This window comes from Calidris pugnax, unplaced genomic scaffold (genome assembly GCF_001431845.1).
Source record: "Calidris pugnax isolate Ruff unplaced genomic scaffold, ASM143184v1 scaffold197, whole genome shotgun sequence".
NCBI classification, from domain to species: domain Eukaryota; kingdom Metazoa; phylum Chordata; class Aves; order Charadriiformes; family Scolopacidae; genus Calidris; species Calidris pugnax.
Genome location: NW_015090936.1, coordinates 1,476,683 through 1,492,277, shown reverse-complemented (window position 1 = coordinate 1,492,277; position 15,595 = coordinate 1,476,683). Strand labels below are relative to the sequence as shown.

The 15,595-nt window shown below is 36.1% G+C and overlaps 1 protein-coding gene across 3 annotated transcripts in view; it reads left to right on the top strand.

Annotated features, from left to right (window-relative positions):
* Positions 1–15,273, top strand: part of U2SURP (U2 snRNP-associated SURP domain containing) — a 46,070-nt gene extending 30,797 nt beyond the window's left edge. For all 3 annotated transcript variants that reach the window (XM_014951765.1, XM_014951764.1, XM_014951763.1), the window contains 8 exons: positions 42–198; positions 568–663; positions 1,249–1,315; positions 2,304–2,466; positions 8,641–8,751; positions 11,057–11,175; positions 11,985–12,161; positions 13,414–15,273. In XM_014951765.1, the coding sequence (XP_014807251.1) occupies positions 42–198; positions 568–663; positions 1,249–1,315; positions 2,304–2,466; positions 8,641–8,751; positions 11,057–11,175; positions 11,985–12,161; positions 13,414–13,552 (1,029 nt within the window). In that variant the 3' untranslated portion in view covers positions 13,553–15,273. The remainder of the gene's footprint in view (positions 1–41; positions 199–567; positions 664–1,248; positions 1,316–2,303; positions 2,467–8,640; positions 8,752–11,056; positions 11,176–11,984; positions 12,162–13,413) is intronic.
* Positions 15,274–15,595: the final 322 nt, after the last annotated feature.

Here is a 15,595-nt window from a genome sequence, read left to right as displayed (position 1 = left end):
TAGATTTGTTCTTGAAATAATTAATTATTATTTGATTTAAGGAAGTACCAGATGATCTTGATGGTGCTCCTATTGAGGAAGAGCTTGATGGCGCCCCACTAGAAGATGTGGATGGAATTCCTATTGATGCTGCTCCTATTGATGATCTGGATGGAGTCCCAATTAAATCACTGGATGATGATCTTGATGGAGTTCCTTGTATGAAATGTTTCAACTTTACTTTCAATTTGAATCTTCAATTTTTGATGATATTTCCAGACTAATTTCTACAAGTACAGCTAAGAATTAGCGTAGCATGTAGCTTCTAAAATGTTGAATTGATTAATTTCAATTTGTTCTACGAAAAATTAGTTTAAAACTGCCTTTATAGTATGACTGCTGTAGAGACACAGTAGTTGTCTTCTGATGTTATGTACATCAAGTTCCAAATCCTAATTTCATTTCTTTGCAAATAATAAAACAATATAATATGCTTCAGTATTTAAATCTGATTGTTATATTAAGATTTTTCCATTTTAACTTTTGAAGAGCTTTGGAAGTGATTTTCCCATGTCTTTTTTCCAACAGTGGATACAGCTGAAGACCCAAAAAAGAATGAGCCCATATTTAAAGTTGCCCCTTCGAAGTGGGAAGCAGTGGATGAATCGGAACTGGAAGCTCAAGGTTAGTTTTCAAAGTATATATTAAACTAAAACACTTCCTTAAGTAAATTGAAAGCTTAATGTCACTTCCCTATTTAATCATTATTTTCAACTGATCTGTTTAAAAGTGTTAATATGATTTCTGTAGTATTGCTGTAGGATTTTCAGTTGTAACTTTTTGTTTGGTTATAACTTCAGTGAACAGAATAGCGTATTCTGTTTTTGTTATTCTACTTCAATAACCTGCCAACCTTTAAAAATAACTTACAGTTTGTTAAGAATAAATATTGAAAAAAAAATCTGCATATGTGGTTGGCAGTCTTTCTAAATATTTGTTTGAAAGATAAGATTTTACAAACTGACAAATACTTTGCTGCTCTTGAAGGATTTACTGAAACATGGTAAGCAATGTAAGTGAATAGCTCTGTAAAGAGTAAATATTCTGAAAACATGCAATTTTGAGTATTTCTATGAAATAGCAAGACTATTAAGTGCTAGATGCTGGTAACTGTATCAAGTCCTAATTTTTATTATATGTACAAATACTAATTTTCAGATTAAGTGATAGCTTTTTCTGTTGTTAAAATTATCTTACTGTATCTTCTAGCTGTTACTACTTCTAAGTGGGAGCTTTTTGACCAACATGAAGAATCTGAGGAGGAAGAAATTCCAAAGTAAATACTTTTTCATTCTGATGAAAACATATTCATTTTCTGCTGATAAGGTTGAATGTCTTCAGAACTCTCTATAAGAGAGATATATTTGTATTATAAAAGGAGAAAAAAAATAAAATTTTGAAAGTAGCAAAATAAAAAAATGGAGAAAAGTCAGGTTTTTTTAGTGCAGCATGCTTTCAGTCCCCTAATTTTTTCCTAACGTGATAAATTGCACCTTTTGGTAGAATTGTTAACCATAATCTTTAAATTGATGCTGATTTTAAAATTTAATGTCAACCAGTAAGAACTAAGGTAGCAGAATTTTACAGTTTAGAAACCTTGACATCAGATATGTATGAGTGTATCTAAAACTCTGCCTTTTTGCTTTTGAGACAAACGCAGTAGATAATGTTCTGGTGTATGTGATTCTTTGGATGCTAATAGACTCCATGCCATCTGTTGTTTTTGAGCAGTCTTTTACATTGTTCTTTAGGCAATTGAGAGGATCTGTTAGTAATGCTTTAAATATCTTAACTACATTGCATGTAGTGCTGCAGCACTCTAGTGGCCAGTTTGGGAGTATAACTTTGAATATTTGCTATGTCTCGGGTTTGTCTCTGAAAAGCAAAAGTGTAGTAAATTTTGTTCTTTTATAAAACTTACATATCTGAAAAGCATGATTACAGCACTTAAAGACATTTTGTTGAGGTAGTGGACTAGTTTTGTAGCTGAGTTAGATATGGATTTGGGGACTATAAATTTCAAGAATTCTTCTGCACATATGAAAAGTATAAATTGAGTAATAAAAACTAGTGATTTAATTAAATGAAAATATTAAGATATTTGTCTCAGACCGTTTTGTAGCTGCAGACTTTTACATAACGATTTTAACAGATTTCAAAACTATTAACTAACCATAGAAGCTAAATAGGAGAGATGGTAATTTTTGTAAGAGATAATTGTCTTGAATATATGTTTAAGTTAATTCTGTATGTTCTCTGTAAAGTCAAGAAGAAGAAAGTGAAGATGAGGAAGACACTCAGAGTTCTAAGTCAGAAGAGCAACACATGTATTCCAATCCTATTAAAGAAGAAATGCCTGAATCCAAATCATCAGTCAAATACTCAGAAATGAGTGAAGAAAAGCGCGCCAAACTCCGAGAGATAGAGGTCAGCATGTGGTGTTCTGTGCCTTCCCAATACTCCCCCTCAGGTTCCCTACATGCAATAGGGAGTTATTTTTACTGAATTAATTATAGACATACAGTGGTTTTTTTAGCCCAGTGTATTTTTATAAAGGTATGTTTGTTTAGAACTTTGCCTTGCCTTGTTTTGGCTTTCAGAGGAACAGGAAAAAATGAAAAATTGAGTAAGGGGATGTTGAGAATTACTCTTATTTTTCAGTGTTCTTTTTCAGTACCTCTGGTAACCTTAGCTTGCTTGGGTTCCTCTACATTTTGTCTTGGCAAATGAGTGACTTTTGGATGTGGCCTTAGTCCAATGCCTTTCTTGTTCTCTCTGTCTCTTGCCTTGAAGTGTCTGTATTTGATTACCTTTGAAAGTTGCTTCTTTCACTGTGTCAGCCATCAAGCAAAGAAGTAAATGCAACTAAGCAGGTGGTCCTGGAATTGGGGCATTTTAATTGAAGACTTAAATGCTGTTTGTAGGGCTTACTCGTTCTTTTAGCCTTTCTCCAAGCATAGGTGTTAGTGTAGCTGTTAAGGTTGATCAGCACAGATTCTTAAGTCCTCATGCTGGCTTCTTAGTGTGTGGCTGACAGAGAAGGTAACTAGAACTTGAATTTAGCATGAGCTTTGTCTGGCAGCAAAGCCTTTCTGTCATACAGTGCCGTGATTGCGTACGACTTTCCGGCTTGTGTTCAGTATGAAAATCCTTGATACATTGAGTACTGAAATTCTTGCACATTCTGTTCAGTGGGTTAAAATGATATTAAGAAGCTGCTAAACTACCTCTTGCAATTGTAGCATCTCTGAGTGACAGATTATAATTTGAGTAATATTTTGAAGGTGGAATTGTGGCTGCCTACCTATTTATGCTGTAATGTACTAGTTAGCTAAAAGCAGACGTTAACAAAGCCCCATAATATTCTTTTAAGATGTAGCAATAATAGTATTTTAAAATGTCACAACTGTTGTTTCTCACAAATATGCTTCTGTTTAATATTTCAGATTATTTAAATTACTGTACTGTAACTAAGCACTTAGAGACCTCCTGCTTTGCATGGCGTTTTGAAAGATCATGATGCTGTAGCCATTTGAAGTGGGTAAACTCTGAATGTGAGAAAAGCTAAATGGGGCTTATATTTGGCTTGACTCATGGTGGCAGTAGTTCTGTAGAAAATATATGCTGTTAGACTAGCAAAAGTACAGGTGAAATTAGTTTTCGTTTTGCTGTAATGATGACTGTGGTGGTTACAGAAAAGGTTTCTTTCAGATTGAGTATCTGTTTTATAGATGTTATCCTGGCAGTTGTGGGTGCAGATTTGGAAGTGATTCACTTTAACAATTGTCAATTTTACACTTCCCAAGTGTTGTAAATTCTTTTGTCAGTGTATCTGGTTTGTAACAGTTTTAGGTGGTAAATATTTGAGGTTTTCAAGTGCATCTTGCAACCTTTATTCTTTGTGGTAAGTAAATTACCATCTCAGTTTCAGACTTGGAAGTAACAAAAAAGGATTGTTAATTTTTTTTGTTTTCAGAACAATTCAGACACTATGTAGAAGTACTTAAATATTAAAATTCCTTCTCAAGATTGTCATTGACAGGAAAGTACTCCTTCTACTACTTTAAATCATTCACATTCAAAGTTTCTTGTTAGTATGTACCCAGTCCCTGCCAAAGAACACATCCATTATTAAATTTGAGGGGAGGAACTGAGGGAAAAAAACAACCCCAATTATCAGCTTTAACAATTATGGCATCTAATATTAAATGTCACGTAAAATCTTTGGCCAAAAAAATGGTCAAGTTGGATTTTCTGGCAGTTTACACAGTGACTACCAGGGAAGCTGAAACATACTTTTTTTTCATGTATTTTTTTGGAAACTCATGAATACAAACAACAATTCCTTCTTTTGGCACAGTTAGTAAGTTTGTCAGCTGGGAGGGGAAAGCACAGCAGGAAAGAAACTGGCCACAGCCATCAGACCAGTGCCATTAGAGAAGGCAAGTTATTAACCCCTTGTTTGCCTTCCCCCATACTCCTGTTGACCTTGCTGAAGCGTGAATTCTTTCCAGAATTTAGCAAGAGCAGAGGATTTTTTGTAACACTGAAGAACAGTGATTTCTTTACTGTTTGTGTAAGTGTGGAAAGATTGTCGCTTTATGTTGTAACTCAAATTTCAGGATGGTCTTCGTGGTGCTGTGCATGTGTGTTACTGTCTTTCCCTACCCCAGGAACATATAAAAGAAAGTTGTAGTCGTTTTTGTAAAGAGATTTCAGAGCTGTAAAGTGTTAGAAAAGAGGGAATTTTACGTTTCTTAAATTGTCATTAAGCTTGTTTACTCAGAGCGTGCAAAAACTTACAGACAGATGAAGCATTGTCCTCCTCAGACCTTTCTCTAAGGTACTTTATTTCTCTCTCCATCTCGCTGCGCAAGATCTTATGGTCCTACCCCAAAAAAGCCCAGTGCAGGCTTCTTCATGAATCTAGATGTATCAGTGCTTCCAAAGGGGTCAAAAAGGACATTTGTCCTCCTCAGTTGCTGCCTTTGATCAGCTTTTTGATAGCCACCTGAGACCTCAAAGTAGTATTTGATTGCTTAATGAGGGGTAGAAGACTTCCTGTTCAGCCTTTCTGCTGTGTACTCCTGAGCTCCAGGAGATGCAGGGTTGAATTCCGTTGTGCCGTCCTGTGTCTCTGCTCTGTCACTGTGTCCCTGCCCAGTGTGTTAAAAGGGAATGGTTTTTGGAAATAGAATTCATTTTAAGCAAGGGAGGCTGCCCACAGCACAGCTGTTAGAATACAAAGAGCTACAGGCAGGGCCTCAGCTTGTGTCAGTCTGTTGTTTCCCTGAACCATGGGAGCAAGATGTTGCCCTTTTCTGTAGCTTGCCAGCTTACTGGTTAGTCTGTCATCAAGGCCTCAACTTCTAGGAAAGGCTGAATGTTTTAAACTCTCCTCAAATGAGTTTGAGGAGAGAGAGGGGGAAGATTTCAAGATGAGAACCAATAGACAAGAGGCTGTTTATCTTGAAGCTATGAGAGATACCATTTTGTGGTTAGTGAGAAATACAATCCCTGCATTGGAGTGTTTAGCAGAGATTGCTCACAGGAACTCCAGTGATATTTGACACTTCCGCATTGCAGTCTCTGAAATCCTCTAAACTCTGTGCTGTGGGAGACTGCTGAGTCTTAAGAAATTAGTATTAGAGAGTTTTGGCATAGGGCTTTGAAAGCATTTACCCTTCAATATTATCATTGGTATTACTGATTCCAGAGATAGTCTAGATAAAGTCAATGTATCTACTCATAAGGATGAACAGGCTTTATAGTTTTTGTTTGTTGGACAAAAATAGTTAAAGAATAACCCACTCAATGAGAATATATTAGTTCTTTCTAAATGCAGGTGTACAAAGTGGAATGCTTACAAAATGCATTGATTAGATGCTTAAGCAGACTTAAATGTAATTTTAAGGATCTCTGTCTCCTGGGTGCATATCTGGAACTGTATGATAGGAATATCATGTGGTCAATATGCTACAAATAGTGAAATAGCAAAGGGGGATGCCCAAATGTGTAAGTTTATGTAATAATTCTGAGTAGTAGAATTCTTTTCTGGACTTTGGAACCTAAGTAATTCCTTTTTCTTTTCAAACATAGTATGGTGGTGATGTTTTAGAGCAAGTAGCAAAAGCTGCTATATATGAAGGTGTAGGATGAACTGATGTGATCTAACTGCTCACCTCTGCTGAAAGAAGATATCCTGATCCTACCTGTGAGCTCTGGCATTTGCTCATTCTTCCCCTGAGCCAATACATCTCACTAATGCAGGGAAAAAATAATTGAAGGTGGGTGGTGGGCTTCTACTGGATTAGTGAATTGATCTGGCCGATGGATGGCTCAGCCAAGTGCTGCAGCTGCTGTGAGGGCAGGGTGGAGGAGGAATGGAGAAGGAAAGCAGAAGAGAACAATCTTTGTGTAGTGAGCTGTTGATATCATCTCAGCATTTTGTAACACTTAGTCACCTTTTCTGAGGAATGTGCTAGAGCTCATTTCCTCTACCCACAGCATCTTTCTAAAAGGAGTCTGTTTAGGTGGGCTCAAAGGGAGACAGCAAGTATGTGGAAGAGAGATCCATTGGTGATTGGTTCGTAGAGACCACAGCTGTTTTGGGAAACCATACAATCTTAACGTAGTTGCATAGTTGGAGTTTGGGGAGGTGTTGAATCAGTACTTATTGTATAGGCTTTTCCTATTTTTCCTCTCTTCTTCCTCTAGGCACCAGCTAATGACTACCTTGTCTGTTCCCCCCTCCCCGGGAGATTTAGTTGGAAAAACAAAGTAGAAGTCTAATGGGTGTGTTTTCTACCATGACAGCCCAAAGGGTCTTCTGGATCAGCTAAGCCTCCTCTCTACTCCTGTTCAGTACTGAGTGTGCTGAGCAACTAATGGCCTTGCAGTTTATATGATGGTAGAGAATGTAGTCTTGATGAACAGGTGGTACAGGGTGATACTGTGGTTCCAAGAGGTATTCCTGCTTTTGAAACTTCTACATCTGAAGGGGGAGGAGAAGTAAAAATGCCCTTATGGAAGGTGGAGTGGTATGTGACAAATGAGGATGTCAGTTTTCCAGCAGGGCTGTGGACCATTTAATTGGCTAAATTGTAGGCAAACCTTAAGAAGGCTTAACCATAAGTAGAGCATACTGTGTAAATGAGGGAGGTAGGCAGAACGTTGGTCAGAAATTTACCACGCTACGTGACAGTGATGCCTTACACCCACCCAATGAATTGCTCCATCATGTTTGAGACTAAAATGAGAAGTGTGTTATTGGCATAAGTGCAGGGGATCCTGTTCAAAGTAGTGCTATCTGTGCCTGGCTTGTATGTTTCTTAATGTATTTGTTTCTGTGATTAGTGTGTTTTTGTGATGCTGTTCCTTTCTGCTCAGGCAGTAATTGGAAGGCCGGATGACAGTATATGATACCTGCATATCCAGTCTGGCCTTGCTGCTTTTGAAAGGGAATAAAAAACCTTTAGAGTTTGTTTTGGTTTTTTTTTTTTCTTACATCATATTAGGGAATTGAGGACCTGGAGAATAGGAATCCTTTCCAGATAATGAAAACAGATGCAGTTGCAGAGTCTTTTCCTTTGTGTGTTTTCAGTGTAGAAGAGTTATTATTTCTAAAGCGAAAAATACTTTGTGTGTTCACTAAAAATGAAACCTCAAGCACTGGAAAAATCTACTCATATGTATGACTGTGGAGGTCGGTATTAAAACAGGAAATATAGGAGGGTCAGACCAGAAACATTTGGAAGAGGGTTGACAAATACAACATGACTTATTACCAAGCTCCTCCCTCCCTCCGCCCCCTCAAGAAAGAGACATCTCTTTGTACAAAAATATTGAAAGATTGTAAAAGGCCATGTCAGTGAGAATAAAGAATTGACAAACGTTAAGAGATGTAAATGAATTTTTATGATGTCAGTCAACTTGGAGGAAGGTTTTAGTGTATATAGACAAAAAATCTCTGAACAAACCACACATGGAAAAATTCTGACATTTGTTTAACTTTGTGACTCAGTCGGGGATATTACCACAGTAAATTTAGTGTTACATTTAGTAGCACTAGTGAACTGAATTTTTTTGCTAAGCTTGATAGCACATGAAAGAGCATTATGTTAGTAAAATCACTTTCGCATCTTAATCGTGGCAGTCATTTTATTTTAATATTTAGGGTTAAATGGAAAAAAAGGCAGTTTCTGAAGGAAAACTCAGAATAGACAAGAGGAGTCGAAACAATATATTAAGACACCTGCAGTAAATGATCTTATTTTACAAGAAAAAAAAACGGGTAATGATTTAAGAAGTATAAGGGTGCAGTGTTTTAATGACTGGAATAGAATTTAGTAAAATAACAGAAAAAAATCCCTTTATTTTTAGTTCTTAACATGTCTATGAACAACTGCAGGTGCCTGCAGATGAGTGTGTGGTTTTGTTGCTTTGATCCAGTTTAAATGCAGCTAGTGTCTTTTTGTGCACAAACTTGTATAGAAAGAATTAAGAACGCAGATTGTAAATCATGGAAATTTCATTTTCAGCCACCTGCCCAACTGGATAATAATAAGTCCTATAACCTAATGGTCAGTATTATTTTCACAGCTTAAGGTGATGAAGTTTCAGGATGAGTTAGAGTCTGGGAAAAGACCCAAGAAACCAGGCCAGAGTTTTCAGGAACAGGTTGAACACTATAGAGACAAGCTGCTTCAGAGGGTAAGAAATGTTCTTTATGTTTGGCTCTGTTTCTGTGATAAGCTTTTTATTGAGTTTATCAAATGTAAGGTGGCATTAAATATAACTACACATGGTTCTCATTAAAATTCTGCTGTAATGTTGAATTGCATGTCAATCCAAGTGCTTTCTGTAGAGTAGATATAATCTCTCTTCTCAATTAAAATAATGTAGTATTTCCCACCGTACAGATGGGTGTCATTAAAATGTATTGAAACCATAAAGAGGACACTTCTGGACCTACTACATAGAGCAAACCTCTAGGTGTGGGGAAGGAAAGGGAGAGCTGTCAGTTGAAGGTGTACATCAGACTTCTCATTTTGCTTTTAGTAATTGAGCCATTGTGCTAAAGACTTCCAAAGGAAGAGAAAGAGTAGTGTTAAGCAGCGTATGTGCTTCTGATTCTCCAGTGTCTTAAGATTTCCTGGATAATTCCAGCTCATACTGTCGCCCAAAAGTGAATAATTCTAGCATTTTTAGTAGTCCTCTCTGGACTATGAAGTCAGAGCGGCTTTGAAAATTAGCATAATGTATGTGATGTCATGTGATCTTGAATCTTTAAAACATAACATGTAGCCTGTTTGGACAATGTGTTTAGTGAGAGAGTAAGTGACAGTTGCTTCTTTAATCTGGTTTCACAACCTGATAGATCAATGATGAAATTAGGTACCCATGTGGTTTCTTGGAAGCTAAATACAAATAGACAGTTTTCACCAGGTGTTTGTCACTTGCTCTTTCTGTTAATTGTTGGTCAATATTTGACTAACTCACTAAAGTAATTTTGCACAGTACCTTGAAGAAAGAGACTTGTAAAAATTAAGAAAGCTGATTCCTGAAGGAGATTTACACATTTGGAGGTTGATGTTACCAGTTAAGACTTCAGTTTTTATAAGTGACTTTCCTTTTAAATAAAGTTGTATCCTAAAACTTCCCACTTCCTCGGTGTTTTCCGTAATTGGAGAAAGAAGTGATTTATGCAATAAACACAGGAAGTTTAGGGAGACAGTAGCTTAAAAAAACCCAGAAATCATAATCCTGATAACTGTTACATGCGTTGTGTTGAATTAATTCAACCAGATTGCAAAATAAAGGCATTCTTTAAAACAATAGCAACTCCATTGTTAAGGAAATAACTTTATCTTTTTCTTTAATGCTTTAATAAAGCTAATTTCTATAATAAAAATGCAATACTGGATCTGATTACATTTCCCATGAAGTTGGTGGTGGGTCATGATTTTTTGTCTAATTTACTGTAGAATAAGCTTTCCAAGAGTAAATTTCCTAGTAATATTGTATATTGTTAAAATTTTAGGAACTTACAGCTACTTAAAATACTGTTTATTCCTGTTTTTCAAGATAAAATAATTAGTCATGGTATCAAGCAAGCTAGGCACACCTTAAGAGCCCATGGATTTTTAGTGGAATATCACAGTAGTTTGCAGTAGTACGTATAATAAGGGGTGCACCAAAATTCTACTGCTTGGTCTTCCATGCAAAGAAAACGGGAGACTAGATTAGTATAGCTCCTGCACTTGGGTTATTATCTCCCCCCACTGCTTTCTTCCATTTAGCTAAATCACCCCTTCTTTGTCTTCTTTATTGGGTGAGCAGGGAATATCTGTTTATTGCCATGGAAGGAGTTTATGCCAGTACTGAAAGAAGCACATCTTTTGATCTCTGTGTTCAGACATGCTGATGGTTTAGGCTTATTTTAGTATGATTAATTTTCTAATTTGTTGACAAATAAATGAGATGTACTTAGGGTATATATTTTCTTTTAAAATGGTCCTGCTGGTATATAGAAATGGACCATGTTTGTCTACTCTGTCAAAAAAAACCAAACACATTATTGCAGAATCTTGTTTGTATTGTTGTTTTGTCTTTAAATGTCTTGTAGTTACGAGATTATCTCAATTTTCAAGCTGGATTAATGAATGTTTTAAGTAAAAAGAGGTTCCTGGTATTCTTCCATGTTTAATTTAGTTTAGAAAATCTATTACAGCTGTAATATTTCCCTGAAATTTGTAAAATTGTGTTTTCAATTGGAAGTGAACAGTCTTCAGACTTTCTCACGTAGGGTGACATCTTCCATGTTTCTGTCAGTGTGTGCAGAGCAGCGGTAAAGATTTGGAGAGCAAGTGTGGTGTGACCATTAGTTCCTTCCCAGAACATGTGCTGTGTTCCTTCAGTACTCAGTGCTTTTTTGCTGTTTGTGATTAGCTTGATTGTCTTTACTTAATAATTAGTCACACTTCATCTGAAATCATGAATGCTTCTAATAATTCAGGAAAAAGAAAAAGAGTTGGAAAGAGAACGAGACAGAGACAAAAAGGACAAGGAAAAAAATGAATCCAGGTCCAAAGATAAGAAGGAAAAGGAGGAATGTACGCCAACAAGGAAAGAGAGGTATGGCTTTTCTTGGAGTAAGGTGGGTGGGACAAAAAGCCTCATGGTATCTTTGCATACAATGGTAGCCTTGAAATTACATGGTATCGTGCTTCCTATTTTAAAAGAAAAACACAAAACCATCCAAACAACAAAAAAAGTCAACAACAAAAAACCCCAGTACTTTGGATATTAAAACATGTTTCAAAATTTTAAAGGAATTGTCACTTTTATTCTGCCCCAAGTAACATACCCTTTTGAACACAACCCGCTTTTGGTTCATTTAGGCCTTGAGGAAACATGGTAAAATAATGACCAGTTGGAAACAGGGTACATTTAGCTCTCTCTTAGCAGTACATTAAAAAACTCTACTGAATTCACACCACAAATTATTTGGGGTGGTTTGAATACTATTCATCTCATAATAAAAATTCTTCAAAACAGCTAGTTTTATGGTAGTTGATTGTACACCCTGATCTTCTAATACTTGTATCGCCAAACTCTTCCATGGTGTTCAGTGTAGATACAGTAAGATGCCTTGCTTTTCAGGAAACTGTGACAGAATGTTTTTACACTGCAATAAAGAAAGATGAGTCACGGGTCTTAATTTTTTTCAACCAGAGAAAGTCTGGTGTGCATGTTAAACTTGATTTTTTTGTTTAAGTAATAAAAAGCCTTCTACTTTTTAAGTGCTAAAAGGATCTACCGTTATATTGGTAAAGAAAGTATCTACAGAAAGGAATCCATTTTCTTAATACACATTTTTCACTCCTCTCTATGTCTCTGCGTGTGTGTGTGTGTGCGTAACTCTATTTGCTTTCTCTACAAAGGAAAAGGCGACACAGTGCTTCGCCCAGCCCGTCCCGCAGCAGCGGCAGTAGACGAGCAAAATCTCCATCACCAAAATCAGAGCGCTCAGAACGCTCTGAACGTTCCCACAAAGAAAGTTCACGTTCTCGGTCATCACATAAAGATTCTCCCAGAGATGCCAGTAAAAAAGCCAAAAGGTAAGCTGGTATCATCTCTGTTTCAGGTTGTAGGAAAGTTAAGTACGTGGGTGTGTTTTCGTTGGGCTTTTTTGTTTGTGTGGTTTTTGCAGAGCACATTTGATACACAAGTATTTTCTCTCATAATGAACTCTACTGCTTGTTCCTGGTTAGTATCTTTGGATGCTTGGTGTCCCAAATGCCTGCAGCCTCTTGCCGTGTTACTCAAGGCTGTTCACTTCTCTGTTCTTCTTTACCTGTTTACTGATGACCTTGAAAAATACTGTTTTAAAACAAAGCACCTTGCTGCTTATTAGCGTTTTATTTTCAAAGGACAAATCTTCTGTAGCCCATAGAATTTCTAGAATTATAGCGAGTGTGCAGTTTTTAACTGATGACGTGCTTACCTGAAGCTCCTCTCCTATGGTTTGGGTTTTTTTTTTAATGAAAAAAATCTGGATTAGATACTTCTTACAGGTTTTTGTTTCCAGACTGGCACAAATATTTGTCTCTAGTTAATGTTAAACTTGTGGTGAGATTTTATTATTGTATTGATGCTTTTGTAGCTCAAAACTCCAAAGATCAGCTTCCACTTCTTTTAGAGGTGTAGAATATTTTATTGATATAAGATTTCTCAGACATGCTGAGGAAAATTCCTTTGATGCAATTGAGAAAATCATAGTACTTATTTGTAGTAATCAGATTCTTGTCCTATATGTTAGAAACTTAAATAGAAACAGAAAAGTATTTGAGAGGGTTTTTTTTAAGTTAGAACGATGGTCATTCAGTTGAGATTCTATCAGATTTCTAGGTGTGGGTTAGATGACAGTAAGTTTGTTCAGTGTAGTGTTTGTGTGAGGTTACATCACATGCTGAACAGGCTTGATGAGAATCAAAAGTATTTCAGCATAACACAATTCAACATAACTTTTAATTTCTGTTCTCTGTGGATATAAGCTGCTATTAATACAAGAGCCAAGGTGGTTGAGGCATATGTGGAAGGTTGTGAATTCCTTATGTTGGTTTAAGAAGGACATGAGGTGGTGCTATTTTTCTTGTGGATTCTAAGCACTTGAAGTTAAGGCCAAAATACATTAAAAACCTTACAATGCAAAAATTGCCTTTTTATCAAAAGCAAGATACTGTTCTTTTACTTCCCCTTACTAGAGAAGGAGATTTTCTACCTTGTTTAGCTCAGTAAATGAATGCTAAATAACTGTAGAAAAAGCTGATACTACCAATTAATATTTGACTCAAAACTCTTTTTTTGCAGGTCGCCATCTGGCTCCAGGACACCCAAAAGATCAAGAAGATCACGATCCAGATCCCCTAAAAAGTCAGGGAAAAAATCCAGGTCTCAATCCCGTTCTCCTCACAGATCTCACAAGAAGTCAAAGAAAAGCAAACACTGACAATGTTAATATTTTTTTATGATGCTGTCACTTACTGGAAATGCGGTTTTGTTTTTGTGCCTGAACAGTCTGTTAAAAAACAAAAAAGCATTCCTGATTTTTTTTTTTTTTTGGTGAATGCACGTGTATACTCATGAGTATCGGCATCTGTAGACCTGTCATTGTTTTATATTGTACAAAATATCTTCATTGTGACTATTTCCCAAATGAAACATTTTTGTGTTTTAGAAGTTTCATCAGAAATGTGTGTAACTGATCTGCTGGCAGTAGTGATATTTTGTTTTAGAATGTTGTGACCTAGCAGAAATAACTCAAATGTTCCCCCTTTTTGTAGCTTTGACAATTTGAATTAGATTTCAAATAAAATCTGAACAGAAAATGAAGATGTTGTTTTCTTGCCCCACTGGTGATACAGATCTCTAAACGAATTCATAGTTTGTTTGGAAGTACTGTGTATTTCGGACATACTATGGTGCTTAGATCTTTCAGCGTAGTGGTAGCTCTGTTCCTCTTGTCACTAGTTTGATTTTCCAACTAAAAGCACCTTTTGAATCCAGTGGATGGATTTTCTTTCCTACCGTGATACTTTACTATAAGAACAGTTGAACAGTCTGGTACCTACCACGAGAAGCTTTACAAGCAAATCTTTGCTTCTTATTTCTCCATTTTAGTTGCAGGGAGTATTTGTGACACCAGAGTAATGGTTTTGTTTGTTTTTTAAAAAGAGCCTCTGCAGAGATGCATCATATGTATGCGTGTGTATATCGTATATATATGATGTATCAATAAAAAGCCATTTTTATGGTATGCCTGGGGAACAATAAAAGGACAGCAAGCCTGAGGCTTTATGACTTCTTCCTTAAGTATAGGTACAGTAATTGCAACCTATAGTACACTATTGTTTTCTAAAACTGGTTTTTACTCCAAAGGACAGCTTTTACATTATTTTATTGAATTTATTCCTCTGTTGTGGAAATTCTTCAAAATGGGGAAAAATTTAATTTTTTTTATTACATATTTTATTTATTAATATTTTTGAAGCAAGAGGCTGTTTAACTTTTTTTAATGTTAAGCTTTTCCCTTCTCCAAATCCGTTCTGTGTGTTAGGCATTGATGTGGCTTTAAATTGCTTCACCTTGGTCTCTTATCATGCAACCTTTCTGTGGGTGGGAGGGATGAGAAATGGGGGGGATTCTATGTTTATACTTGGAGGTGTGGGGAGATTGTAATAAAAACGTAACATTAAAAGGGATCTGGCCTCCTGTGAACTGTTTCTAAGAGCAAAAGCTGTACTTAACGACAGGCACAGAGTGCTAGATGATGGCCTGCTATTATACTTGTGGATCTACTTGTTAGAATTTTGTAAATTTGCTGGGGAAAATCTTATGTTGTATGTGTATAGAGCCTAAAAGGCAGCGCTTTTAGAAGCAAGATCTAAAATGTCTTTTGAAAACATGCATATTTAATTTTTAAAAATATATATTTTTCTCAATTTTTTTCCTTATTGGATGCTTTGTTATAAGATTATAGAAATTGTTGCAAATGTAAGAGCTAAGTGGAGCATTCTCTTTGCTAATGAGAACAGAATACTGAAAATATGGAGAATGCATGTGTACTGTAAAGACTTCCTTAGAATGAGGATTGAATAGATGCGCTAATAATGGGAAAAGAGTACACCTTCTATCTGTTTATATTACACTATAAAGAATCTGTTTTAGAAATATGCAGAGTTTATTTTTTATATTTTTCTTTCTCCCCGTAACATAGTGTTTCAGATGTACAGATTTTGGTAGCTATGCTATTAGAAACTAAGATACTTTTTTCTTAAATGCTGTGTATTCATACCTGGCGCAGAGTAGCTAAGGTTTTCTAGAGCAAAAAGTAGGTACTAAAATCAGTTGGTGGCAGGGAGAACCCCAATTTTACAATAGGAAGAAGATAACTTCACATCCAATTTAGTTTTTTAAAAGCATTGCTTTTGTCTTGTAACTGTTTATAAATGGAGGAGTGATAAATGGTGATGTTTTAGGTAAAGTGAGACTA